At 45.0% G+C, this 25245-nt stretch overlaps 3 protein-coding genes across 8 annotated transcripts in view; 1 reads left to right on the top strand and 2 right to left on the bottom strand.

Annotated features, from left to right (window-relative positions):
• The window catches only part of zswim5 (zinc finger, SWIM-type containing 5), a 37760-nt gene extending 32934 nt beyond the window's left edge, over positions 1-4826 (top strand). For both annotated transcript variants that reach the window (XM_062482120.1, XM_062482119.1), the window contains exons 11-13: positions 65-222; positions 370-533; positions 818-4826. In XM_062482120.1, coding sequence (XP_062338104.1) covers positions 65-222; positions 370-533; positions 818-1762 — 1267 coding nt within the window. In that variant the 3' untranslated portion in view covers positions 1763-4826. The remainder of the gene's footprint in view (positions 1-64; positions 223-369; positions 534-817) is intronic.
• Positions 4827-8681: 3855 nt separating this feature from the next.
• On the bottom strand, positions 8682-13761 carry urod (uroporphyrinogen decarboxylase). 2 transcript variants are annotated; one of them, XM_062481961.1, is made up of 11 exons: positions 13601-13761; positions 12450-12562; positions 12154-12233; positions 11960-12022; positions 11613-11810; positions 10832-10993; positions 10531-10665; positions 10208-10308; positions 9806-9872; positions 9485-9645; positions 8682-9348 (listed from the first exon to the last, which is right to left on the bottom strand). In XM_062481961.1, exons 1-11 carry the CDS (start codon positions 13741-13743, stop codon positions 9342-9344), a joined length of 1230 nt encoding a protein of 409 aa, XP_062337945.1. In that variant the 5' UTR covers positions 13744-13761; the 3' UTR covers positions 8682-9341. The 2 variants fall into 2 exon arrangements, with proteins under 2 accessions (XP_062337945.1, XP_062337944.1); XM_062481960.1 differs by having other exon boundaries at positions 9499-9645.
• Positions 13762-13924: 163 nt separating this feature from the next.
• lyn (LYN proto-oncogene, Src family tyrosine kinase) lies at positions 13925-22583 on the bottom strand. 4 transcript variants are annotated; one of them, XM_062481372.1, is made up of 14 exons: positions 21967-21982; positions 20883-20981; positions 20572-20708; positions 20115-20169; positions 19580-19685; positions 19189-19287; positions 18979-19082; positions 18666-18815; positions 18385-18537; positions 16743-16925; positions 16413-16489; positions 15360-15513; positions 15138-15269; positions 13925-14732 (listed from the first exon to the last, which is right to left on the bottom strand). In XM_062481372.1, exons 3-14 carry the CDS (start codon positions 20701-20703, stop codon positions 14530-14532), a joined length of 1548 nt encoding a protein of 515 aa, XP_062337356.1. In that variant the 5' UTR covers positions 20704-20708; positions 20883-20981; positions 21967-21982; the 3' UTR covers positions 13925-14529. The 4 variants fall into 4 exon arrangements, with proteins under 4 accessions (XP_062337356.1, XP_062337359.1, XP_062337355.1 ...); XM_062481375.1 differs by having other exon boundaries at positions 20629-20708; XM_062481371.1 differs by lacking the exons at positions 20883-20981; positions 21967-21982 and adding an exon at positions 22451-22583.
• Between the last annotated feature and the right edge of the window lie 2662 nt (positions 22584-25245).

The raw sequence follows: 25245 nt of genomic DNA, 5'->3' as shown, positions 1-25245 counted from the left end.
ATATGACCACTGTGGTGTTTCTAACTTCTGTTCATTGTGTGTGTGTGTGTGTGTGTGTCACCAGGCTGCCAGTGCTGGAGTCGTCGGGCCCCTCAGGGGACATGGGGCACCCCCACCATGGCATCTCCATTGTGCCCAGCCGCTACCCTCGCTGGTTCACCCTGGGGCACCTGGAGTCCCAGCAGTGTGAGCTGGCCTCCACCATGCTCACCGCAGCCAAAGGTCAGCTACGCAGCCACACGTTCACACACACACAGCTCCAGCCAACAGTGTGAGACGGAGCAGTCGTGGTCGAGATGTGTCCAGTGTGTTTCTACTCTGACCCCCCCCCCCCCCCCCCCCCCCCCCCCTTCTGCCCTGGTCGTCCAGGTGACATGTTGAGGTTGAGGACCGTCCTGGAGGCCATCCAGAAGAACATCCACTCCTCCTCGCTCATCTTCAAACTGGCCCAGGACGCTTTCAAGATCGCCACCCCTGCAGACAACCCCCCAGACATCACACTGCTCAATGTAGCCCTGGAGCTGGGCCTGCAGGTACGTAGCTCTGCTGGTGTGTGTGTGTGTGTGTGTGAGTGAGAGAGAGAGAGAGAGAGAGAGAGAGAGAGAGAGAGAGAGAGAGAGAGAGAGAGAGAGAGAGAGAGAGTGTGAGAGTGAGTGACTGGAGGACAGAGAGAGTCTGTGCATTGATTGTTTGTGAAAGAGAAGCTGGAATAGTGTGTGTGTGTGTGTGTGCATGTTTGGATGTGTGTTTATGCACGCGCGCGTGTGTGTGTGTGTTGTATCCATCCCTACCTAACCTGCTGTCTGGCTGTGTGCAGGTGATGAGGATGACCCTGTCCACCCTGAACTGGAGACGGAGGGAGATGGTGCGCTGGCTGGTCACCTGTGCCACCGAGGTGGGCCTGCGGGCGCTGGTCAGCATCCTGCAGGGCTGGTACACCCTCTTCACCCCCACCGAGGCCACCAGCATCGTGGCGGCCACCGTCATGTCCCACACCACCATCCTGCGCCTCAGCCTGGACTACCCCCAGAGAGAGGAGCTGGCCAGCTGTGCCCGCACCCTTGCCCTTCAGTGCGCCATGAAGGACCCGCAGAACTGCGCCCTCTCCGCCCTCACGCTCTGCGAGAAGGACCACATCGCCTTCGAGACGGCCTACCAGATCGTCATCGACGCCGCCTCCACCGGCATGACGTACTCGCAGCTGTTCACCATCGCCCGCTACATGGAGCACCGCGGCTACCCGCTGCGGGCCTTCAAGCTGGCGTCGCTCGCCATGACGCACCTGAACCTGGCCTACAACCAGGACACGCACCCGGCCATCAACGACGTCCTGTGGGCGTGCGCGCTCAGCCACTCGCTCGGCAAGAACGAGCTGGCCGCCATCATCCCCCTGGTGGTGAAGAGCGTGCACTGCGCCACCGTGCTCTCCGACATCCTGAGGCGCTGCACCATGACGGCGCCGGGCCTGGCCGGCATCCCCGGGCGACGGAACTCGGGCAAGCTGATGTCGACGGACAAGGCGCCCCTGCGCCAGCTGCTGGACGCCACCATCAGCGCCTACATCAACACCACGCACTCCCGGCTCACGCACATCAGCCCGCGTCACTACGGCGAGTTCATCGAGTTTCTCAGCAAAGCCAGGGAGACCTTCCTGTTGGCACAAGACGGGCACATCCAGTTCGCCCAGTTCATAGACAACCTCAAACAGATCTACAAGGGCAAGAAGAAACTGATGATGTTGGTACGGGAGCGATTTGGCTGACCCGGACTAAAACCTCACAGCCTTGACATGTAGGCGGACTAGTAGGGAAAATACTTTCACCTGACTTTAATACTCAGTTTTATTATTTAAGTTTTTTGTTCTTTTGTCTTTTTTTTGGGCAAAGTCTTACTGTTTGTCTGTTTGTTATGTTGCTTTGTTTCTTCTTGTGAGCAAAAAAAAAATGTTCACCACAACTTGTATTTAGTCTAAGAAAGAAGACAAGAGATGATAAAAACATGGAGGTGGCACATATGGATGAAACCAAATGACAAACGTGGGAACTTTGAACCAGGGCATGCTTTCTGCTGTGGTTGAGCTTCATTGTTTTGAAGGAGAGAAACTTCATTCCAAAAACACTGACACACACACACACACACTTACACAGTGTTACTGTCATACCTCGGTCACACGCAGAGGGTCAGCTTTAAGTGAGACTAACGAGGTCTCGGGTTCGGGACAGTCTAGTGTGGACCAGGCAGAGGTCGAGCTAGCACGTGTCCCCCCCCCCACCCCCCCGACCTCCTCAACCACCCTCCCACTGGCACATAGACTCCCACACCTCAGTCCCCCAGCGCTGCCACTCACCTCTCCTCCACCTCCCCTGGGTGTATGTCAAACTAAATGACCACTTTGTGGCTTCTGAACAGTGTTTGTAATATATCCCAGAGCAATAGATTTGGGCAGTTTTGGCTAATCTGGGAGTGGTAATCCACCGTGTGGGTCTGGCATTGTGATGTCTGCTGTCGTCTGGGTTTTTAGGTTTTCAGCATAAAGTTGAAATATCATAGCTGAAAAAAACGTCGTCTTTTTGAAATCCAGATGTGTATTAATCTATACCTGTAGACAATATAGCTGACGTCGCTGTGTCACTACACCTGAGCTTACCTGACTCAGCCTCACCCTGAGGCAGTGTCTCAGGGGTTACAGCTTGACCTAGAGCATTAGTACTATTATTATACAAGCACTTCAACAACATGGACCTCCTCTATATACATTCTGTCTTGCTTGAGCAATTATTTATCAAAAGTTAAGAACTGTGTGTGAACAAGTTAGAAACATGTACACACACACACACACACACACACACACACGTTAGTATATTTACGATACAGGCAATATAGATGGAGAGTCTGGGGGTGAACTCGTCTTGGCAAGGAAAACCGTTCCATGTTTGCTTCAACATTCCACGAGAGCTAGTGAGCTTCACTCCACCAAGATAGTCTCGATAGCGGCCTGAGAGTTATCAGACCCTCCATTAGGAACAATACCACAATTAAGAATGAAAAGACAAATACGACTGAAAGAAAGAACGCGAAGAGAAAAGAGATGCTAAACTCAGTTCTCAGGGAAATCACATAAAGAAACAAAACAAAAAGTAGTAGCATTAAGCATTTAAGATATTGTAAATATGAAAGTGTCAATTCAGAAAATTGTAAAGTTATAATTATTTATCATAACTGTATGTTTTTTTGTTCAGTTTTTTGGGATACTTGAATATGTTGTGGTGGGCTGGGAATGTGAGACGCAAAGAGGAAGACATTTCTCAGGTGCTCCTATGTACATCTCTCTGATTTTTTTCTATAATTATTATAATTATCATTATTTGTATGTTTTACTGCTTAGAATTTTTGCAAAGTGTTTTCTAAGAGGAAGCATGTTATTTGGAGATTAGATTAAAAAAAAGGCTTAAAGTTGTGAATGGGAATGAAACCAGTCTATGCAGCTCCACTTGAAGGTTTGGTCCACTTTCGCCCCCCCCCCCCCCCCCCCCCCCCCCCCCCAAGGAGACATGTAGGAACACTCTAGTTCTGTCACTAGAGTAATGGGACTGTCAAGAGGGCCGCAGCATGTTGGTGTATCATGTATGTTGCCAGTCTACATATGCTGCATTTTGGGGTGACAGAACTTTGCCTTTTTGTGATCGATAAAAAAAAGAAAAAGAACAACAACAAAAGACAAAAGACAGCAAAAACATATTTTCTTTCGGACTCAAGCCTTTAGTGTCTTCTCACAAAACTGGTGTCAGGACAGGGCCTGGCGCTTTAACAAGTGTATAAGTGAGATCCTCAGTCTAAATACGAACAACAAACAAGAAAACAAATACAGTAGCCCACGGTGGTCAATAGGGGAGCTAGCAGAGAGTGATTAACGAGGACCAGTGTGTGTTCCCTGTGTCCTCTCGTTTTGTTTATCGCTTAAATCCGTTGTGTTGACATGAAAAGCTTTGTTCCGAGTGAGCTGGCTGCTCCAGTGTGGTTTCTGCTGTTGAGTTCGACTGTTCCTCCCCACCGCTGGTCTTTCCCCACCTTACTCCCTTCTCCCCTTTCATACTTCGGCCATATGACTCTGCCGACTACCCTGTTACATGTAACAGTCAGCCAACCAGTCAGCCGGCCAGCCTGTCAGTCTAACGGTTCTGTGATGGCAGCAACAACCTATGTTGACAACCACCCAGTCCTGTCTCACCATCCCATGCTACTGCTTTAGTTCCAAGGGAAGGACAGAACACACCACATGTCTGTCTGAGAGGCATGCCTGCTGTTGATCGTGACAGGCTGATGGGACTGTCCTGGCTTCAGTGCTTTTTACAGGCTGCATTCAAAACAGACATTAGGTCTCGCTGTCCGTTAGTGCAGCAGCATCACACAACAAACTGAAATTAACCACAGGAATTTTCTTTCTCTCCCTCCTGTACTCTAAATGTCTATGTGTTAACTGTACCAGTGTTTTGACCTGTCCCTAGACGTTAGACAAATAATAATCGCTGGTAGAGATCGTTCACTAGTTCATCTACTGTTTGGATTTGCTTTTTGTTTTTTTATTTTCTTAATTTAAGGGAAAAGTGTTCGTTGCCTCTTTGTGCTACTGACTTATAAAAGGTATCCAGTATTTGTTGCCACAGAAGTATAGTTCATCATCAACACTTTTTTGTTTTGTTTGTGCGACCTCTTGAGCTAATGTCTATAAAAGGAAGATTTATGACTATTTATGTAACGATACTACCATTTTATATGATTTGTGTTGGAATCTCAGTGCTTTTCTATGAATAAAGTGTGAAACACGCCATTGCTTTATTGTTTGTTTACTATTTTACGACCCTCACTTTATACTGCCTAGCAACTCTGGTCAAAGATGTTACCGTGGTAACCTTGGTTCTTTAAAGTGGACAAGGGGATGTCGTTACACGTGTCTCCCCTGAAAAAGAACCTGTAGAAATCCACTCTGTTTCAGTTTTAGCTCCGATTCCTTCTCTAATCAAGACTTCATTCCAAAGCCTCATCTCTCTCCCATTCTTATTCATTAGGAGAATACATGGAGCTAACCGGCCAATCAGGTCATGAAGAATCCTAAGTGCGGTTGAGAGGCAGGCAGCACGTATCAACCTAGATTGATTGCCTCTTTAAATAGCTTATTAATTATCCCAGCAGTGAAAGAAGCAGAAGCAGTAAGCAGATCACTAGTCATTCTCTCAACACCAGAACCCCTCTCTGCTACTGCCACGCCTAGAGGAAAGAACCCGAGTGTGTAGTCTCTCCTCTCTCTCCTCTCTCTTTTGGGATTCAGCAACCAAATACAAACGGGAACATGCTTCACCCTGTGGTAAGTCTTAATCCAATGTCCTCAAATGACAATGGCATCCCCTGGGTCACATGGGGGACGTTCAGGTTGGCATGTGAGAGGCCTGGATTTGGACTCGGGCACTTGCGCCGGTGCTGTGACTCATCCAAACTGACATTCATTCTTGGAGAACCTAGGGTTGTCGTCAGGAGCCAGCGAACAGCCCCCCCCCCCCCCCCCCCAGCAGTGCAGCAGCTGATCTGTTAACAACTGTAAACACCATGAAGGCCCACGTGTCAGAATGATAGCTAGCTAGCGAACACGGGTGGTGTAGCAGACAGGCACAATGCTCCATGGACCTTACTGTGCAAACTGTATTCGCTTGCACGTGTGTATGTGTGTGTGTGTGTGTTATCTAACCATGAGGGAGTCCTTCACAGATGGGCTATGTCGTTGTGTTCTGGACAGCAAGCAGCAGTTCGTTCACCCTAGAGAGAGTGAGTGTGTGTGTTTGTGTGTGTCCAATCTGTCTGAGTAGAGTCAGCCTGTCTGTTGAAATATGGATGCGGGGCCCCTGTTAGCTCTGCTGGGGAGTGCTTGTGCTGCTGTGGAGAGGCTGATGTAGTTGAAGTGACATGGAGGAGGCGAGACAGAGGAGTAATTGGTGCTCATACCTGGCTGCTGTGTGGCGCCTGCCTCTGCTGGGTCTGTCAGAGGGAGGGGGGTCTAGGTGGGGGCGGGGGGGGGGGGAACGGGGGGGGTTGACGGAGGAGATAGGGAGGAGGTGGGCATTGAGGTGAGACAAGACATCTAGGTTGCAGAGAGTTGTTTGCGTGTGTGTCTGTGTGTGCATGTCTGTGTGTGTGGGGGGGGGTGGGCGTGCGTTTGGGCTGAAGGCAGGTGTTCTGGAACGGAGCTGTACGATCATTAGTGCTGGACGCAGGCCACAGTCTGGACCTACAGGCGGTGGAAGTTATCTCTGTGCTGGAGCCCTCCCCTCGTGAGTCCATAACTCACCCTTCTAGAACACCATACTGCTAGTTGGCAGCTGGGTTTGTAAGAAAGTTCTAGGAGTGTGCGCTCGTATTCCCCCCCCCATCTCCCTCTTCATGGGATGAGGGGTTCTGCTGTCAAGAGCCTGGTTCTTCGGGGAGCTGATTTGGAGAGCTTTGTTCTGGTGTTCTGATTTCCAGCCAAGCAGCCAGTAATTGGTGTACATGTGTGTGTAAGCCTGTGTGTGTGTGCAATGCCACATGTGTGTATCCGTAACCCGTTGTTTTATAAAAGAATAATGACCTGAACCCGACGGACGGTGCAAGTCGGTGACTTCACAAAGATGGCCCTCCCTCCCTCCACAGCAGAAGACAGCGAGGTCTTCCCCTCTGCAGCACAGCGCTCCCTCTCTTCCTCCACAGCAGAAGACAGCGAGGTCTTCCCCTCTGCAGCACAGCGCTCCCTCTCTTCCTCCACAGCAGAAGACAGCGAGGTCTTCCCCTCTGCAGCACAGCGCTCCCTCTCTTCCTCCACAGCAGAAGACAGCGAGGTCTTCCCCTCTGCAGCACAGCGCTCCCTCTCTTCCTCCACAGCAGAAGACAGCGAGGTCTTCCCCTCTGCAGCACAGCGCTCCCTCTCTTCCTCCACAGCAGAAGACAGCGAGGTCTTCCCCTCTGCAGCACAGCGCTCCCTCTCTTCCTCCACAGCAGAAGACAGCGAGGTCTTCCCCTCTGCAGCACAGCGCTCCCTCTCCTCCTCCACAGTCCAAGTGAAACACTGAGAGGCTCCCTTCCAGTGCCTCCAGTTTGGGGGTCTCCCCATCAGCCCCCCCTAGGTTAATATCACCAATCAATCTCCGTCACGCCGGCCTCATCGACTCCCCGTTGATAAAGCGCTGATAGTGCCACAGCCTGACAGATGATGTACAGCCCACTGTCTCCCAAAGCAGATTGGATTTTCAGGCTTGCTGATTTGGTGAGAGATTGAGTGTGACCCACACACACACACACACACACACACACACACACACACACACACACACACATACTCCACGCACACACTCATCCTCTGCTCCCCCAGTCGAGCTTTTAAAGGAGGCCTTGGGGATAGGCGGCGTCCTTTATTCTTGAAGCCCAGATTGGCTGTCACCCCATGAGGTAAAGCATCTATACATAGACAGGCACAATACACACACTAACACGCACGCACACGTCTTTGTCCTTGCACTGTCTTGCTGAGTGACAGCATCCTTGTCCCTGCATCTCTAATCAGCAGATTGATTTGTGATTTTCTTTCATTCTTCTGATTTCATCCCTCTATGCTCCCTGAGGCTTGTGGTACCTCACAGCACAATCATGGCTGGCCTAATCCAGCCATATCCAAACAATGGGGATGTTTGTGGGCCAATGCAAAGCATAGCAGCAGCTGCTGGCTCATGAGTCACCCAGCCCTCCATCCATCCCTCCATCCATCAGTCCATATATTGACTCATTTGTTTATCTGTCCTATCGCCCAAACCCAATTCCGGCCTACTCAGTAGATCTACAGTAGCCTATAGCTTTCCTTCCTTTCCTTTTCATTTATATGTTGACAACATACAGTTTCTAAGTCCCCACCTTTACCATCACAGGCCACCTTCAAGACAAACCCCAATCCACGTTCCACACGACCAGTGCCAATTGACAAACCAACAATGGTCATGTGATGTTTTTATGGAATCCTATACTGAGCCTTCCAAAAACAAAAACAACTGGATTTACTGAGATTTATCTCCTCTGCTTAGTCCATCCCTCTGAGTTACACCATTTGGGATTAACAATTTATTAAATCTTGTGTGAAACACGTCCATCATGATAATAATTCCAGGGATTCTATTCGAAGACAAATCAGTGATGCAAATGCTTTCCTTTCTACTTCAAAACTATTTATTCGGCATAGCCAAAATCCATAAAGATGATTGGACAGGGGAGTGCGTACATCAACATGCACTCTACCCAATCCTGTAAACCCAACTCTGTGATTGGTAAAGGTATGGCTTATTTGTTGTCACCAGTCAGAATGAAACTGTATGATGTCAACAGGACTGTTGTTAAACACCCTGATCTCACTGGATTCCCTGGTCCCTGAATAAAATGGATCAACATGTAACAGGAATGCTACTAGTCTGTAGACAGACCGTTTCCATCTCATAGTGTAACATGACACGAAAACTAAAATTAATGGTGAAAGCTTTATATTGCACCAGGATAGGCCGACTGGGATTGTGATCATTGTCACACCTTAAGTTTCACATCTATAAAGTGAGTTTGACATCATAGAGGCTTCCAAGGCATTGAACAGCAACATAATAAAGCACTGGGACAACAAATAACTAATGACTCATTTAATATAAAATAATTTTATTCAAACTCATTTGAAATTAGGAGCACTGTACAGGTCACAATATAATCCATCTTCATTTGAGTAAGAAAACAAGACACACTAGTGCTTCATAGTCCATAACAGCCAGAACTGCATTTCAGCATGGATCATCACGTCAAATTTAAAACACAGTATATTTGAGGATTATCTCATGTAACTCCATTCATACACTTGTTTTTCTGAGGTGCACTACCACTGATGAAAAAAGCAAAGATTTTGGGTACAGATATTAAAAATACATTTCCTAGAAATAACATTTCCTGTAATTCAACATCTTACTTTAGGCCTGGGATTATCCATTTTAGAACTGAAATAATCTATACAAGCACAAAAAGTAATTTCACATCCTGTAAACCTTCTTCAGCAAACATTCTTTATAATGGAATATGATATTTAATAATAACCTGGTCAGTGTCTTATGTGAATACATAATGACTTCCACATTATCCCAAAAAATATGTTTTTAACCAAAAGTGTTGACAAAAAGTAACTAAAAGAAATCGATTTAGTCTTTGGTAGCTATGCGGTTACTCTGCTAGCAAATTTACTGTGGACAAATCTTGGCGGCAGGGCTGTGTTCAAGACGGAACAACTTCTTGAGCTGCAGCTAAACACTGTACAAAGAAATAGCATAAGTGTCATGTTTAGAGACGCAAATGATGCTATACATAATACATTTCTATCTGAGGGCTCCATAAAGTTGTGCCTGTCTGAATGTCAGTCTGGGGAAGGAAGGTGGTTCTTGGTTACTTGTGTTTGAGCACCTGGCTAGAGTGGGTATGGACAGCTTCTACAAAGGCTCCCACACTCTCAGGGTCCATGTCTGGGTACAGGCCATGGCCCAGGTTAGCGATGTAGCCCCTGGTGCCAAAGCCTTCAACCATCTTCTTCACTATCTCTGATATACGCTCCTGTCCAGAGACAGAGAGAGGACGAGAGAGAGTGAGAAACAGAGCAAGCAAGATATAAAAAGGATGCAAATGAGCTTCCCCTCTAACCAGTCTCTTAACATGTTGTACATGAGTGTTGGATGAAGACAACATTGTGTTGGATAACAGTCACAAGTCTCACCTTAGAGGCATAGAGAGCACATGGGTCCATGTTACCCTGGAGACTGACCTTTCCTCCAGTTCGCTCCCTGAAAACACACACACAAACACGGTTGTTAACATGACGGTCAAACAACAGGGTACCAAGACAGAATATACAGTTGACTGTTGACCTAACACTGTTCCCTACAAATAAAGAGAGAGAAAATGACTCATGACATAACTAGCACGAAAGTGAGGGCTTTCCCCCTCACTTTCTACAGCCTGGAGTAATGATGAACACTATTCTATGAACAGGGGTCAGTAACCATCGATCCCCCATCTGATCTGCACACATGCTCTGGGTGAGACCCCAAAACCAATGACCGTCAGTTATGGTTAGCTTGACGGATTACTTTGGTGTGCGTGTGTTGTGTGTGTGTACCGTGCAGAGCGTGGGTCAATGGTCCAGTCCAGGCCGACCACATCATAGTGAGACTCAGAGAGGTCCTCCAGACCATAGTGGCCATCCTTTGCAAACACAATCTGGGACAGGGCAGAAGAGGAAAGGGGTCAGAGTCGGACTCCTACCAGCAGGAGAAACTAGCATGTAATATATTTGGTCCTTTCGCGCCATCTGTTGATGGAACATGGAATAACACTACGGTACTTTATGAAAGGCCTGTTGTTTTGTGTACGCGTGTGTGTGTTTGGGTACATCTCTGAATGTCTATGGATGTGGAAGACAGTGTTTGTCGGTGCACTGACCATGGGTATGTCCTGTCCAGTCTCCTTGAGTTGGTCCTTGACCTTGCGGGCGATGTCTCGGAGGTAGGGCAGGGAGAACTCCTTAAACTCTACTGGCCCCAGACAGCCTGCGTGGGACTCAAACACCTGGAGGGCCTGAGGACAGAGGGAGGGGGTCACGTGATATCAACAGGATAAATAACGGGCCCGTAACGCAGGCCTACATAGTATTGCATCCGTTGTGGCGCTTGTGTAGCAAAGCTCTCATATCTTTGAACTCACTGTCATTCTAAACTCATTCACCCAGGATGCATTGCATTACCTGCGCCCCCGCTGCCACCTGCCCCAGCAGGTACTTCACAATGACGTCGGTGAGCATGCGCAGCAGTTTGTGGCTGGCTTCCGGGTGGCGGTAGAGCCAACGCTTGGCCTTGGAGTGGGTGGTGGAGCCCCCGCCCTCGATCATGTAGGCCATCAAGGTCCACTAGAACAGGATGGGGTTTGGGGTGGGGGGTAGGGTTAGGTTTACTACTAACGGCAAAGAAGAGAGGGAGGCTAAGAGAGAGAGCAACATATGACAGAGCATGTGTAGTGTGTGCAGCTCGACGACAGAGCATGTGCAGCTCGACGTCAGAGCATGTGTAGTGCGTGCAGCTCGACGACAGAGCATGTGCAGCTCGACGTCAGAGCATGTGTAGTGCGTGCAGCTCGACGATAGAGCATGTGCAGCTCGACGTCAGAGCATGTGTAGTGCGTGCAGCTCGACGATAGAGCATGTGCAGCTCGATGTCAGAGCATGTGTAGTGCGTGCAGCTCGACGACAGAGCATGTGTAGTGCGTGCAGCTCGACGATAGAGCATGTGCAGCTCGATGTCAGAGCATGTGTAGTGCGTGCAGCTCGACGATAGAGCATGTGCAGCTCGACGTCAGAGCATGTGTAGTGCGTGCAGCTCGACGACAGAGCATGTGTAGCTCGACGTCAGAGCATGTGTAGTGCGTGCAGCTCGACGATAGAGCATGTGCAGCTCGACGTCAGAGCATGTGTAGTGCATGCAGCTCGACGACAGAGCATGTGCAGCGTGAGCGTAGCCGAGTCATCTCACCGGTGCTCCAGTGAACCCTATGAGGGGCACCTTGCCCTCTAGCCTGTGGCGTGTCAACGTGATGGCCTTGAAGACATAGCCCAGCGCGGTGTGGACGTCCACCTGGGGATTCAGGAGCTGCAGGTCCTCTGGCTCCTTCAGGGGTTCGGGGAACGTGGGACCCTTTCCTGGAAGCATCTGAACCTCCATGCCCAGAGCCTGGGGAGAGGAGGATGGAGGGGAGACATGGACAGAGAGAGACAGAAGTAGACAGGGGTGTAATTATGGAGTGATGAGGTGGGTTACTGGAGCACTTTCAGCGACACACAGACATCTTGTTGGAAAATGAAATGCCATAAAAACCTCACCTGTGGGATGACCAGAATGTCAGAGAAGATAATGGCTGCATCAAACGGGAATCTTCTTAGTGGCTGTGGAAGGAGTATGGGAGATGTTAGTGGTGTTTTCAAAGCAAACATGCGTTCTAGAGTGCGTTCTAGAGTGTTCCAGCGGTTAAGACTTTCAAGTGTTCTAGAAGTACATTGTTCTAAGTGTTCTTCACCTGGAGTGTGAGCTCACAGCAGGCCTCAGGTGACCGGCATGTCTCAAAGAAGTCCTTCCCTGCTCTGGCCTCCCGGAACTCTGGCCACACAGGAGGAACACACCATGTCAAATCCAGCAACACATTAAAACAATCACAAAGCATCATTCCAGAGATTAATGTGAGGAAAACGCCATAGTCAATGCTACAATGGCAAAATACGTTTTGACCATGGCGATTTTGGCGTAAGTTCCTTGCTCCAAAAGTTGCTTATCCCAATATATAATACATGTCCCCCCCACCACCCAGAAATCCACCTGGTAGGTAGCGTCCAGCCTGTCTCATGCACCACACAGGCACATGCTGGACCTCCTCTCCACGTGTCGCCCGCAGGAACGCATCGTTCTGCAGCTGGGGGAAGTCTGTAGGCCTGCAGAGGAGGCAGGTCACACAGGTTGTGTTCACTTGTGGCCTAAACCACAGTGAAGCTGGAGAATGTGTGAACTGACATTCAGACGGAACCAAAACGTGCACAAACAGATTTATGGAATAAATACTAAGATCTAGATTAGACTGATTGGTTACTGAATTAGTTGATTCATAGATGAATACATTAATTGCACTGTAGCCTTCATCATATGCATGATTCATACATACCACACATCATCTTCCAACTAACAATGGTTCCTCACAATGAGTCAGGCAATTCTAATCAGACAGAGCTGCTGTATCACTCTCGACACTCACAGGAGAGGGTCCGAGGAGGAAAGGTGATTTTACAAGATAAGTCTGCTCTGTTATCAGCCCCCAACAGAGAAATAACGGTTGTGCAAAGCTAATGTGTGTCCGCCGCGTTGTGTCGCCATCGTTGTACAACCAGATCAGGTACTATGCAATAAAAAAAAACCTGAGTCTTGACGTGCAATCCTTTCTAATCGACAATTAAATACAGAATCTTCCACAGGACAGTCCATCACTCGTATTGTTGTTGAAGTTGTCCCGTCTCACAATGACTTGACAACCAACTAGCTATAATATTACTAGCTCTACAGAGTTAGCTGGCTATCTGATTCGAAATACTATTGAACACAGTCGCATGCATTAAAGCGATGCATGAAACGTTTCGGGGGGAAAAACTGGTTGGGAGAAAACGGATAGAGGTAACTGACTTCGGATTAGTTTAAATTACGTTAGGTTACATACGTATTGAAAAGAAAAACGGAGCAAAACTGTTAATAGTTTTTTGGTCTGTCCACAACACAAACTGGTTGTTGCTAGAAATTACCTGGCTGCTAGCTAACAACCCAATGCAGTCATATGGCAGATATTATAAAACCTATCTACTGTACTGTGTATGCTACAAACGGTTGCGTTAGCTTGCTAACACATCTCGAAGGTTGAAATGGTTTCTAGCTTAATTGCAACATGTACAAAATAGATGATAGCTAAAAATGAAGTAGCTACTTACATTATTAGATCGTTCTTGCTCATGGTGAAGTTTATTACTGTAGACCGTGAGATGCTGTTTGCGTTGTCAGATACACCTTGCTGCTTTACGTTATAAAAGCTGTCAAATTCTGTCACGCCCCTGTGCTTACAGGGCGCGGCCATCTTGACCTAGTCATATGACCGATGCTGAACTAGTTATCGTCCTTTGAAGTTCCACAGGATTTCTTACCGCAAAGCGATTGGGGGATTGCAAGAAATGTTAAAATTCGGTTTCCAGGCCAAATGGTCTTAGCAAAAGTGTGCCAGTGCTGTTGTTAAGCAGTCAATCAAGATTTTTTTTTTCAATTGTTTTATTGACGAATCCGATAAATTATCATAAATCACATGCAATACACGAATAGTTATCATCACATCATCATCAAAATATATCATTGAGTAATGCTAGGCTGTATATAATGTCATAGATTATCTATGATGAGCCAATATTATCTATAACTATTTTAATCGTACTCTAGTCCTTCTTCTGATTTCCTTAGTATTGAGGCAGGTGGAAAGGCAATCATTTTTTTATATGCTACCAGCCTAAGAAAAAGCACAAGTACCTTGATTTGTCAAGCAAAATATAGGTAGACCAAAAACCTCAATACAAAATAAAAAAGATTAATACAAGGCACTAGTCAAATTTAAGAATGGATTAAAAAGATAAAGCAGTCAGAGAAATAAATAATTACAAGACTTTGCATGAGGAGTTGGGTAGGATACCTTTCAACAACAATATTGACTCATTCTACAATGTGCAATTTACAAGCAGGTGTATGCTTCAATATGAAGATTATTTAGTTCAGTCAGCTTGTTTGGCACCAAAGAAAAACAAGCAATGCCAGAATGGTACTGCATCGAGTGCTGTCAAAGTTTACAAACTCAAAAGCCAAGGTTGGAACTGTGTCTCTAGGGCTGCTGTTGGTACTGTCCCTCAGTGGCAGTATAGAAATCATCAAGGACACTCTGAATGTAGTCAAAAGTAGGCCGGTCTTCAGGCTTGGTCTTCCAGCAGGTGCTCATGATGTCATAGAGCTCGCTGGGGCAGTTTTCTGGGCGGGGCATCCGGTAACCACGCTGTACTGACGTCATGACCTCACCGTTACTCATACCTGAGGGGGGGGGGGGGGGGGGGACATGGAGCGACGTTAAGGAGGTGTATGGCGAGAGTAGGAGTGAACACGTGTATGTCTGTCAAAAGTCATCTGTCGTCACGACAACCAAGCTCAAGCCGTTGAGATTTGGGACTCTTAATGGGGTCTGACAGAGATGAGAAAAGACTGCCGTGTCTACCACTGAGGAAGGGAAACTGTTTGGTCAGCTCGTAGTTGACTAACCACTAGATGGCGGAAAAGATTCAGGTTCACTGAATGGTAATAGGCTTCTTCTTGGAAAAGGTTTTACACGATACAGTGATGACAAAACCAAGCTTGAATATATCCTATTTTGATCCTAGAATGAAACACGGCCCATTCTTTCTGTCTGTCTGTGTGGTGTTGCTTTTTCAGTTAAATCACCTGGGTATGGGATCTTCCCATAGGTCAGGATCTCATAGAGGAGGACTCCAAAAGACCACATATCAGATTTGATGGTGAAGGAGCCGTAGTTGATAGCCTCTGGTGCTGTCCACTTGATAGGAAACTTTGCTCCTGGAAGCAGAAAGTACACCAATGTTGAAAACCTGTCCTGATACAGTACCTCTGACCATAAACATTATTGTAGGACAAGCACAGACTGACCCTCTCTGGCTGTGTACTGGTCATCTTCTATGACCCTGGCCAGACCAAAGTCAGCAATCTTGCAGAGGAGGCTCTCTGACACCAGGACGTTGGCTGCTCTCAGGTCTCTGTGGATGTAGTTTTTCTTCTCTATGTAGGCCATGCCCTCCGCAATCTGCAACAGCAAACCAACAGCTCAGAACACAGCCCAGGTCAGGAATTAAATGTCACTGTAACTGCATGTTGGATAACATCGAACATTTATTTTAACAAAAGGTATTGAATGTGGTTGTCAGGGCCCTCTCAAGAACCAAATGTGTGCAATACCTCGGTTCCTGACTAGTAAAATGTGTTTATGTTCATCATCCTGGGAGAAAACTGGCATGTCTGGGATGGTCTTACAGAAAAATGAAACCATGCCAGAGCTGATTGCAACTGTGTATGAGAGCGTATATGTGGAAAATGACCATGTCTAAGACTACGGTTCCAGTTCCCTAAAAGCATCCTCTTTCTTTCTCACTCAGAGGATGTGGTACTGACATCTGTGTGTCTAAAGTTCTCACACAACTCAAATGTTAGTAGAGACGTACATCAAAGATAAGGGGTAGATCAATACATTCGAAAAAAGAAACAATTAGTTAATATATAATGTGCTGCATTAAACAACAGAGCTGGAGCTGTTGTGAAACCCAACCTAGAAGCATCATTTCCCTAATCAAACATTTCACCATTATCTAACTAGAAGATAATGTACGATTACTGTAATTGAAACTAGGACAGGAAACCTTTAACTAGTAACCCAATCAACTATTTATAGTTGGTATATCTGATATAATTAGTTTTTTTGTTTTGTTCACAGGTCCACAAGTTATGCATGGAAAATGGCTTGAGAATGTTCACTTTACTGTTCTTGAAATGGAAACTGAAATAAAATGGAATAAACATTTTTTTTGTTCTTGTTCCTCTTTTTTTGCTAACCAATGGAAAGAGTGACGCCATACACAAACTGCTTACTAAAGGGAAGATTCAGTTAAGCAATAGTTTTTGGTGTGAAATGCTGGCAACATACAGTACCTGTGCCGAGAAGTCAATGAGCTTAGGTAACTGGATCTTACACCCTGCCTCACTCTTCAGGAAGTCTAACAGGCTTCCTATAAAAACATAGAACATCAACTCAATTGAGGAATAAGTAATGCACTAAAACGGCAGCTATTGTTATACATGAATACAGTTTCTAACACAAACAGCAAAGTGTGTGTGACAAACATCTAAGAAAGCTTATGAAGAGATCTACGACCAACAACACTGTCTTGGTGTATGTACGTGTGTAAGTGGGTGAGTGTGTACTTGTTCTTCGTGTCTGCATGTGAGCATTTGAGCCCTTGTGCGCCTTGTGTCACCTACCGTTAGACATGAACTCAGTGATGATGTAAATGGGTGGTGTCTTGGTAACCACGGCGTAGAGACGGACCAGCCTCTCATGTTGCAGATTCTTCATCAGGTTAGCCTCCTCCATGAAGGCCTCCACTGACATGGTGCCAGGCTTCAGTGTCTTCACTGCCACCTTGGTCGAGTTGTTGTAGGAGGCTGGAACCGTGGCGGTACAAGTTAGATACAGAACTTAAGGCCTACGCTGAATGTCTTCTCATCAAATAACCGTCTGCCAATAACTGCCACAAAGTATTTTAGTTAGGCAGACCACACACAGTCGACTCTATTTTAAACATTAAATGTTACCGTGGTATCATTCTGGTCAGCGTACCTTTCAACAGTAGTTCACTGAAACATAATTTAATGGAACTCTTTAACGCTTTGTGCTCTTTCCCCACCAGTAACCTTGGCCAGTGTAGCATGGATTAGTTGAAGCAATACAACTGAGCAGTTAAATCGTTCCACTTCCGAAAATGTGTTTATAAGAGCTATTAGTAGACATGAGAAGCCACAAGCGAATGTTTATCTGGTGTTTAAGCTTCATTGAATTTTGAGAAAACACCAACTGTCAACTACAGTGATCTCAAGGGAACATTGTACTACTCAACTCAACTCAACGATCATGCTGCAGGCCAACTGTAGTTAATCTATGTGGCATTGTCACACAAGTGTATAAGGATAGTTTGATATTGAGATTCATATCCTGAATTGTATCCGACCGATTCAGGTTTTTCAGCATCTATGGGGTTGTACAAAACTTAAGGGCAGTGTTCTTCTTGAAACATAATTTCTTAATAGCAGCACCTTCAATAATATGCTTTAAAATATGAAAATATTTGGTAGTGTTATTTATACATTTAGCAGACACTCTTATCCAGAGCATTATACAGTGCCTTTGAAGAGCTGGGTGGCTAATGCCATTGACGAGCTAGGTGGGTAATGCTTTGTTGCCAGTGGGCACTTGCGTTCACCTCAGCCACAGTGAGACAGCAGAGGGAGTAATTGGACCGGATAAGAATCCATGATTCTTGACATATTTATATTGTAACTAAAAAGTGGACTTCAAATTTTGAACTTGCCGTCACCTCGCACTTAATAAAGAAAGGATGAGAACGAGTGAGACAGCAGTAAGGGGCTGGTGGGAGGAAACATGAGTGTGACTGAGTCAGGCCAAGCAGACTGGCCTGGCAAATGCTGGCTGGTGCCACGTTAACAGCTCAACGGAGGTGAGCTGGAGGAAGCAGCTGTGTCAGAAGGAGGCTGAGGGGCCCAGGGACATAGGAGGAGTGGCAGTTTTGTATATTTGCAAAGCCGACTACTTCCTGCTATTCAGTGTAGCTGGACGGGTTTGGCGGTGGGTAGATGAATAATAACAGAATCCAATGCAAATCTCATGTCTGACATACACACGCAAACTACAGTTTCTTTATCTCTTACTCTGACACACCCACACACATTTCCTCTCACAAGTACTTTGATAGCATCCACAGCTCTCACTGCTAGATCCCAGATCCTAATGACTCTGTACACCATGTGCAAACAATCATGATGACTATGAATCTCTCACTAGTACCTCACTTCATAACATGGCAGGTACATAATATTCGATACTAACCCAACCAGACTTCTCCAAACTGCCCTGCTCCCAGTTTCTTCATCATCTTGATGGATTCCTTGGAGATCTCCCACGCATCTTTGTCCCAAGGCTTTTGAGCCTTAGGCTTCTCACAGATCTTCTCCAGCTTCCGACACAGGCCGTCTGATTGTTCTGCAGAGGGCACACACGCATACACCTACTTGAGTTTCCTTTGGTTTTAAACATGGCACGTCTCAATGCATCAGAGCCCTGTCCTATTAGTATCCTCCACTGACAGGTGCATCCTGTGGAGAACTCACTGTGGTAATGTTTGATCATGGTGCCTATGTCGGTGAAGGTGATCTTGGGAGAGATGTAGTATCCTCCGTTGTCCAGGGTTCTGATCTTGTAATGTTTGATGGCTTCCATCCCCTTAGCATCCACATCTCTTAAGGACAATGAGTAACTTCCTGTTGAGGAGAAAGATAACCATGTATACTGTCTATGACAAGACCCGCCATCAATGGTGAAAGGTGCTTCAGGGCTAAGACAGAACTTGAGGCAAGACTATTCCCAGAAGAGGGAGATACATATAAACTAATCATTTTCTGTATTAAGGACACTGATGAGCACCTTTAGATGTTTCACTTTCTCGAACGAGGTAAGAGCCTGCTTTGTTTGCCGGTGCCAGCAGCTGTCTCTCTGCATCCTTTCTGGTTATCTCCTTGAAAAACCATCTGAATAAAGTAAACGTAAAGTAAAGTCCATTTAGCAAATCTCTTTGATACTTCGCTGAAACCGTTGAACCAAAACGTTCTAAATAATTCCATTGACTACACTCACTCCTCTGTCTCCATGCTGTCTGCCTTGGCGACGTAGTTGGAGGGGATGAAGCCTTCCTTCTTGGTGGTCAGAGATTTGGCTCTCCACCATTCCCCAAGTCTAAGGAAGACCACATCATTCAGGTCAATAGGGACTTTATACAATTACAATATATTCATGCCAACTCAGCCAAAGTCTGAAAAGGAGCCAGATAGAAGGATCAATAGAAGACCCTTTGGCCGCTGAAATGAATCCAACATGTATCAAGCTGCTCTATAATTATCAGCATGTATCTCGACACAAAATGGCGACCCAAAAAATGACTCTCTCCTACATGTGTAACACTGGAAACTTTGAGTAGAAACAAACTGCACACTTATAAGGTAGAGTGTTAGAAAGAACAGACACTTACTCTTCAAGAACCTTAAGTCTTTCACCCTTCTTGAATCCCAGATCATCAGGATGAATTGCCTCATATGGGTATATGGCAATAACTATCTTTTCGGAATCACCATGCTCTAATTGAAACAAAAAAAAAAATAATATGGTGAAATCAGAAAATAGTTGATAACATGTTGACCTGATTCAGGTCTATAATAGCCATGTTGACATATTTTTGCCTTTACATTGAGATAAACTATGAGTTAACATGGCTGTGTGTTATAAAATGTGATTAGTCACAAAACCATAAAAGATAAGATGGTTTAATATTCGCTTTATACGGTTTTATTAACTTGTCAACTGGAACTCTAAAAACAAATTCCTGATGAGGTACAAATTTATATATGAAAGTCATTACATACTCCTAAAGAAGCATTGTGGTAAAAACCACATCAAAAAGAAAATACACAGGACTGATTGGATAAAATCATTGATATACAGTACAATAATGAATCAAGGGATTATTAAGGACGTGTTTGAAGCCAAATCTCTGTATAGAATCATACCTTCCATTTTCTGGAACACCTGACCAGGTAGCAGACCAGAAGGAAGGGGGGTGTTCTGCATGTAGAAAGGGTTTAATATCAGCACACCACAAATATTTTCCACTCAACCACTGACTTCTATTTGAAATATTTCTAACTGAGTTGGGTAACTGGATTTGTAAAAGCCATGAGAATACAGGTCAAGTGCATTTTACAATACTAAACAGAAAACAAAAAGTAGATACAGTTGAGATGGCCCACAGAGATGCAATCGAGGGAAAGAGAAAAAGGCCGAGAAAAATATCACCCTTCTAACAACACAGTAACATTGGTTTCTTCTGGAAATATTTCCAGTTCTGCCTAATTAGCCAATACCTTGCTTCACACTTCCTCGTAGTCGGAGTCAGCCATGTCCAAGTCAGGGAAGGAACTAAGTCAGTTATTATGTAACATCTGTTTTCCCTGACTTTCTACTTACTAGACGTTGTCTACCGGAGGTGGGATCTCTCGAATAGACAGTTGGGTCAGTACGTACAGGCTGCTGGCTCTTCACCTCCAGGCCGCCTCCCCCATTGAGACCCGTGTTCAGTTTGGATTTCTTGCAACCCATGACGTCTGACAGGAGAGACAGAAACACACAGGGGGTGAAATTTGGGATATTCCCCATACACCAAGGTTTGGCAGTCAATACACCAGTGCAGGACCATGATGCTGTGAGGTAGATGGACCAGTGAAATCAATGTGAGAGTATTAACAAGAGTTAAGATTGTGTGAAAATAACACGCTTACAAACTGTGCTTTCACTCCTGCTAACTTCCTGTTGGTCTCTCTGAGGTCTGGGGGCTAGCCTTGCAACTTCCTGTGTCTCATCAGGTTTGCATAGCTGTTCTATAACACAATAGTCAAATCCAGATAGTGCTTGATTGAGTCACCCTGGGGTTCCACCAGATGGACAGGATGGGCACAATTACATCCATTCTGCAAGGGTGTTCTCTTAAATTCCCCACTCAAATGTTGTGCACTTACATAGGGGCCCACACTTCATATATAATTTTGGTCAGGATTGACCAGTATGAGAAAAAAAACTGAAACAATGAGTGACATACAAAGCAAAAGAAGGGTAAGGGTGTGAAGGTAAGGGGAGAGACTTACAGTAAAGAGTGAATTCATTTACAAATTTCCCCCCACTCCCATGTGTCTATCACCATCTTCACAGAATAATACAAAATAAATTTATTAAAATACATAAAAATGTTCTAATCATGAAATGTGTTATCAGTGCCTAGAGGAAACTTTTAGTGTTTCCTCATACCTTAGACCCTGAGAGAATGTTTAACAGCCTTGGAGCTACTGGCCAAATTAAATATACTCTAACAGCTTGAATATTTACTTCCTTGTGATACTATTTTGGTTGTAGGACAGAGGCAGGAGCAAGGAAATACACTACAACATCATGGAGCAATGTCATGACAGCATACAGTTGGAAAATCCTGAATTCTTTTGGATTGCGTTATTTTGTATTCTAATCATTGGTTCCACTTGGAGGACCAACTGTGTTTCTGAAAAGATGCATCCGGCCATCAAAAAAATACCTCGGCCTGAATGGTTTCTCAACTAATGTAACTTTTCCGTTACATGAATGGCTCTCTTTCTGACACCATAGTTTGAGAACTGAACGAACAACTTCACTGCGTTGTAAAGATGTGACCTTATTTTTAGACAGCAGGAAACCCCTTGTTTGGCTCTGGACAGATCAGACCGACACAGAAAAGCTGTCTAAGACTGAGAGGCACACTTCCTCATTCAGCCTGCAATGACTTGACCAAAGCTCAAAAGCCCGATGACAGACGACGTGGTTTTCTCTTATCCTTACCTGTAGGTAAATCTAAAGTTAGATCATTGTATTTTTAATTATAGACTATTAAATATATTAGAACGTAAGCAGTCTCACAAACTCCCATTACTACGAGCCCCTTGGCTCCAAATGAAAACTGTGTTCAGTGTGTTGGTGTTTGTGCTCATGGACGAGCAGCGCACACTCCCATGTGTCTATCACCATATGCACAGAATAATGCAACAAAAGAAAACACTGTAGCGTTGCGCTGGAGACGCTGGTAGGATACTGCCCGTTTGTTTAAGCAAGTGGGTTTGAAGACCCTCACCAACTCCCCACCTAACTCACTATCATTGCAAGTTAAATTAACTCCCAGGACGCACATCTATTTTACCGTTATTGCGATATTAAGAGCCACAGCAACATATTTCCTATTTCTAAATCAAATTAAGTCAAAATTATGACAAATAATTGCTTACAAATACAGGCAACATCTTAGTGGCAATAAAACATTTTTTTTTACCTGTCCTGTGAAGTATAGAGGTTATCCAACTTTATAGCTTCTTTGATCTGTCAACCTTCGTTCGTCTGTCTTCATTAGAAAGAAAGAGCAAGGATATGGACTGACAGCGACGGTCCTTCCATTCTACTGCCCGAATGAGGAACTTCTGACAGGAGTTCGTAGGGACTTTTTTGAAGGGCAACTTCCTGGTACAACTGCCCACTAATTTGCATAATGTTTTAGGCTGAACACAGTTGGCCTATGATATACAGTAGGTGATGGATGAAAGTGAACTTCAAATCTGGGAGAATTGTTTATGACAGTTAGCTTGAGTAAATTTGTCTGTTCTGTTAGCTTTCAAAAACGGTTGCCTATGATGTCGGCTGGTTTTTGTATGGTTCATATAATCAGTAAAATGTAAATGTAGATTTCGAATGCGTATTTTTATAATCAAATGTACTTTCTTAGTTTAAATAAAACTAATTTAGTCGGATCAAAATGAGAAAATAAAATATCTACAACAGCCAAACCACTATGAATGTGCAGTAGACCAACTTGTGATGAAATTGAGTTTATTGTCCAGTCCTGTATTGATACAAATAAAATCACATAGCGCCACTTCGTGGATGGTGAAAAACAGTACATGTCAGAGTAGATTATTAAGATTTAACAGTCTCTCATGCTATAATATTAATCAGCATGAAACAAAACAGGTAGCCCTAACTACTCTACACTATGGGAAATCGGACAAACACTTTGATAAAGCATGCACTCTTTCAATTGAATAACAGGCGTGTTAAATGTTGATGTAGCTTATTTTCGTACACAGAAATAGCTGCAAACAGTGACTATGTTCATTGATATAATGAGACAACGGTCTCACAAATGAATCTGAAGGCATGCACACCGTTTTCCCTATCCATTATTATAATAAAAATGTTGTCTTTAATGACAAAACACAGCAATTCGTTCCACAATCATTAAAATATTATTTTTTCACACAAATCATTGGTTGCTACAGCTGTGCTCAACATCTAAAGTGACTTCTCCAAACAAGGCATCCGACAAGTAAGTGAACAGTGCAGCAGTTTCACTGAATAAGAGACACAGCATGATTCAAATGATTTTACAAAACCACACTTTTATACTGTAAACAATATTTTTATATGAGCCTACTGTGAATAGGCAGTGCTGCTATAAAAAAAGAATATTACTGTTATGTCCTGTAGTGTTAGTCTGAACAAAAACACTAAACATTGTAATAGTGTGTATATATTCTTGCTGTAAAAAGACAAGCTACATTATGATTACTCCTGTCCTCTCAGTCTCTACAACAACATGTATACACTATCCTAGTACCTGTCACTCGGAAGACTTTTGGAAAAGCAGTCAAAGAGCCTCAACACCCCATTAGAATCCATAGCATTTCCTTGCATCTTTGGATGCTATAAATAATTATTCCAATGACTACTGACCTGTTGTGCTATTACCCTTCAACCTTTATTGAGCCAGGTTAGTCCCATTGAGATTATATTGTCAGTCTGACACCTGTCCCTCATCCATTGTTGAAGACAGTGACAGTGATGTGATCTGTTGTCTCTATGTTAAAAATGGGTCACACCTCCATCCATAAGTCCAGCAAACCACCTCTGCTCCTCCGTAGGTTCCGGTTGTCCCAGCAACCAACTGAACACCCCATAATAATAAACTGGATGTGGTGTCCTGTAGAGGGTGTTTAACAGTGATGGGTGTGTGAGGCCAATGTAGTCTACCCTCAGATAACTCTCACATCCTTCATGACTGCCTTATGTCAGTATGCACTGGGTCAGGGACAATTACAGTAGTCTTCAGGTCTCAGGTAAGGTAGTCACCGAACCACCTCTGTTAGAGGCCGGGTCAGGGCCGAGGGTTAGCTGTTTCCCCTGCCCTCCTGCTCCATCTGTGGATGGCCCACTCTGGAGGAGCCCTGCATATCCTCCATGTCATCTCCTTCTAGAACAGGAGAGATATAAACATAAGAGAAAATATTCTTAGCATTATCGCAGATAGTAATGCTAGTAGATTTTTTGTGTGTAACTCCTCCAGTGTCACACAAAAGTGTACACTCACAGACACACACACAAACGCACGCTTCTCGAGTCTCAAAACCCATTGAAAAGGTTGTTGAATCACACTGGATTTAATCTCACCTGGTTTAATGAGAGATTTAGTTAAGAGACACCTCCAGTCATACCAAGGAGCTCCACAGGGAGGGGGGGGGGGTTCCTAGTTCACTCACCAGGGGAGTTGATGTTGAGCTGAGACAGGCTCAGGGGCAGCTCTCTGGACTCTGGGTTAGTGGGACTCTGCAGGATGTCGTGCAAGGCGTTCCTCCTCCCAGTTCTACCTGAAGCTATGAAGTCTGCGTACGTGGCCTCCACCTCAGTCATTGCTGCACCTAACACATGTTCACAGAGCAACTCTTGACAGAAAGGAGGGGAGGAGGGCTGTTATTTAATGCAGCGGAGACTGAGTTTCAGTCAACAGGCAATATTCACTTGACCATCTCTCTCTCTCACTCTTTCTTTCTCTCTCTCTCTCTCTCTCTCTCTCTCTCTGTTAGTTGTGTCTATTGACATAACTGTATACATCAACACAACTATTTGAGTAAAACAGCATGGGCTATGCAGTAATACAGAGCAGTCATTGGGAAGCTATATTAATTAGCATTACAGACTATGATTGTTTAAACTGAGTAGGTTCACAGTAAATAGAGGTGAAGTACATAATTGCCTATGGCCTATTGTTCTCTCAACCCCATGGACGTTAAAGAACTG

This window comes from Osmerus eperlanus, chromosome 16, assembly GCF_963692335.1.
Source record: "Osmerus eperlanus chromosome 16, fOsmEpe2.1, whole genome shotgun sequence".
Classification (NCBI taxonomy): Eukaryota; Metazoa; Chordata; class Actinopteri; order Osmeriformes; family Osmeridae; genus Osmerus; species Osmerus eperlanus.
The sequence above is the reverse complement of the archived record's forward strand: the minus strand, read 5'-3'. Positions and strand labels throughout refer to the sequence as shown.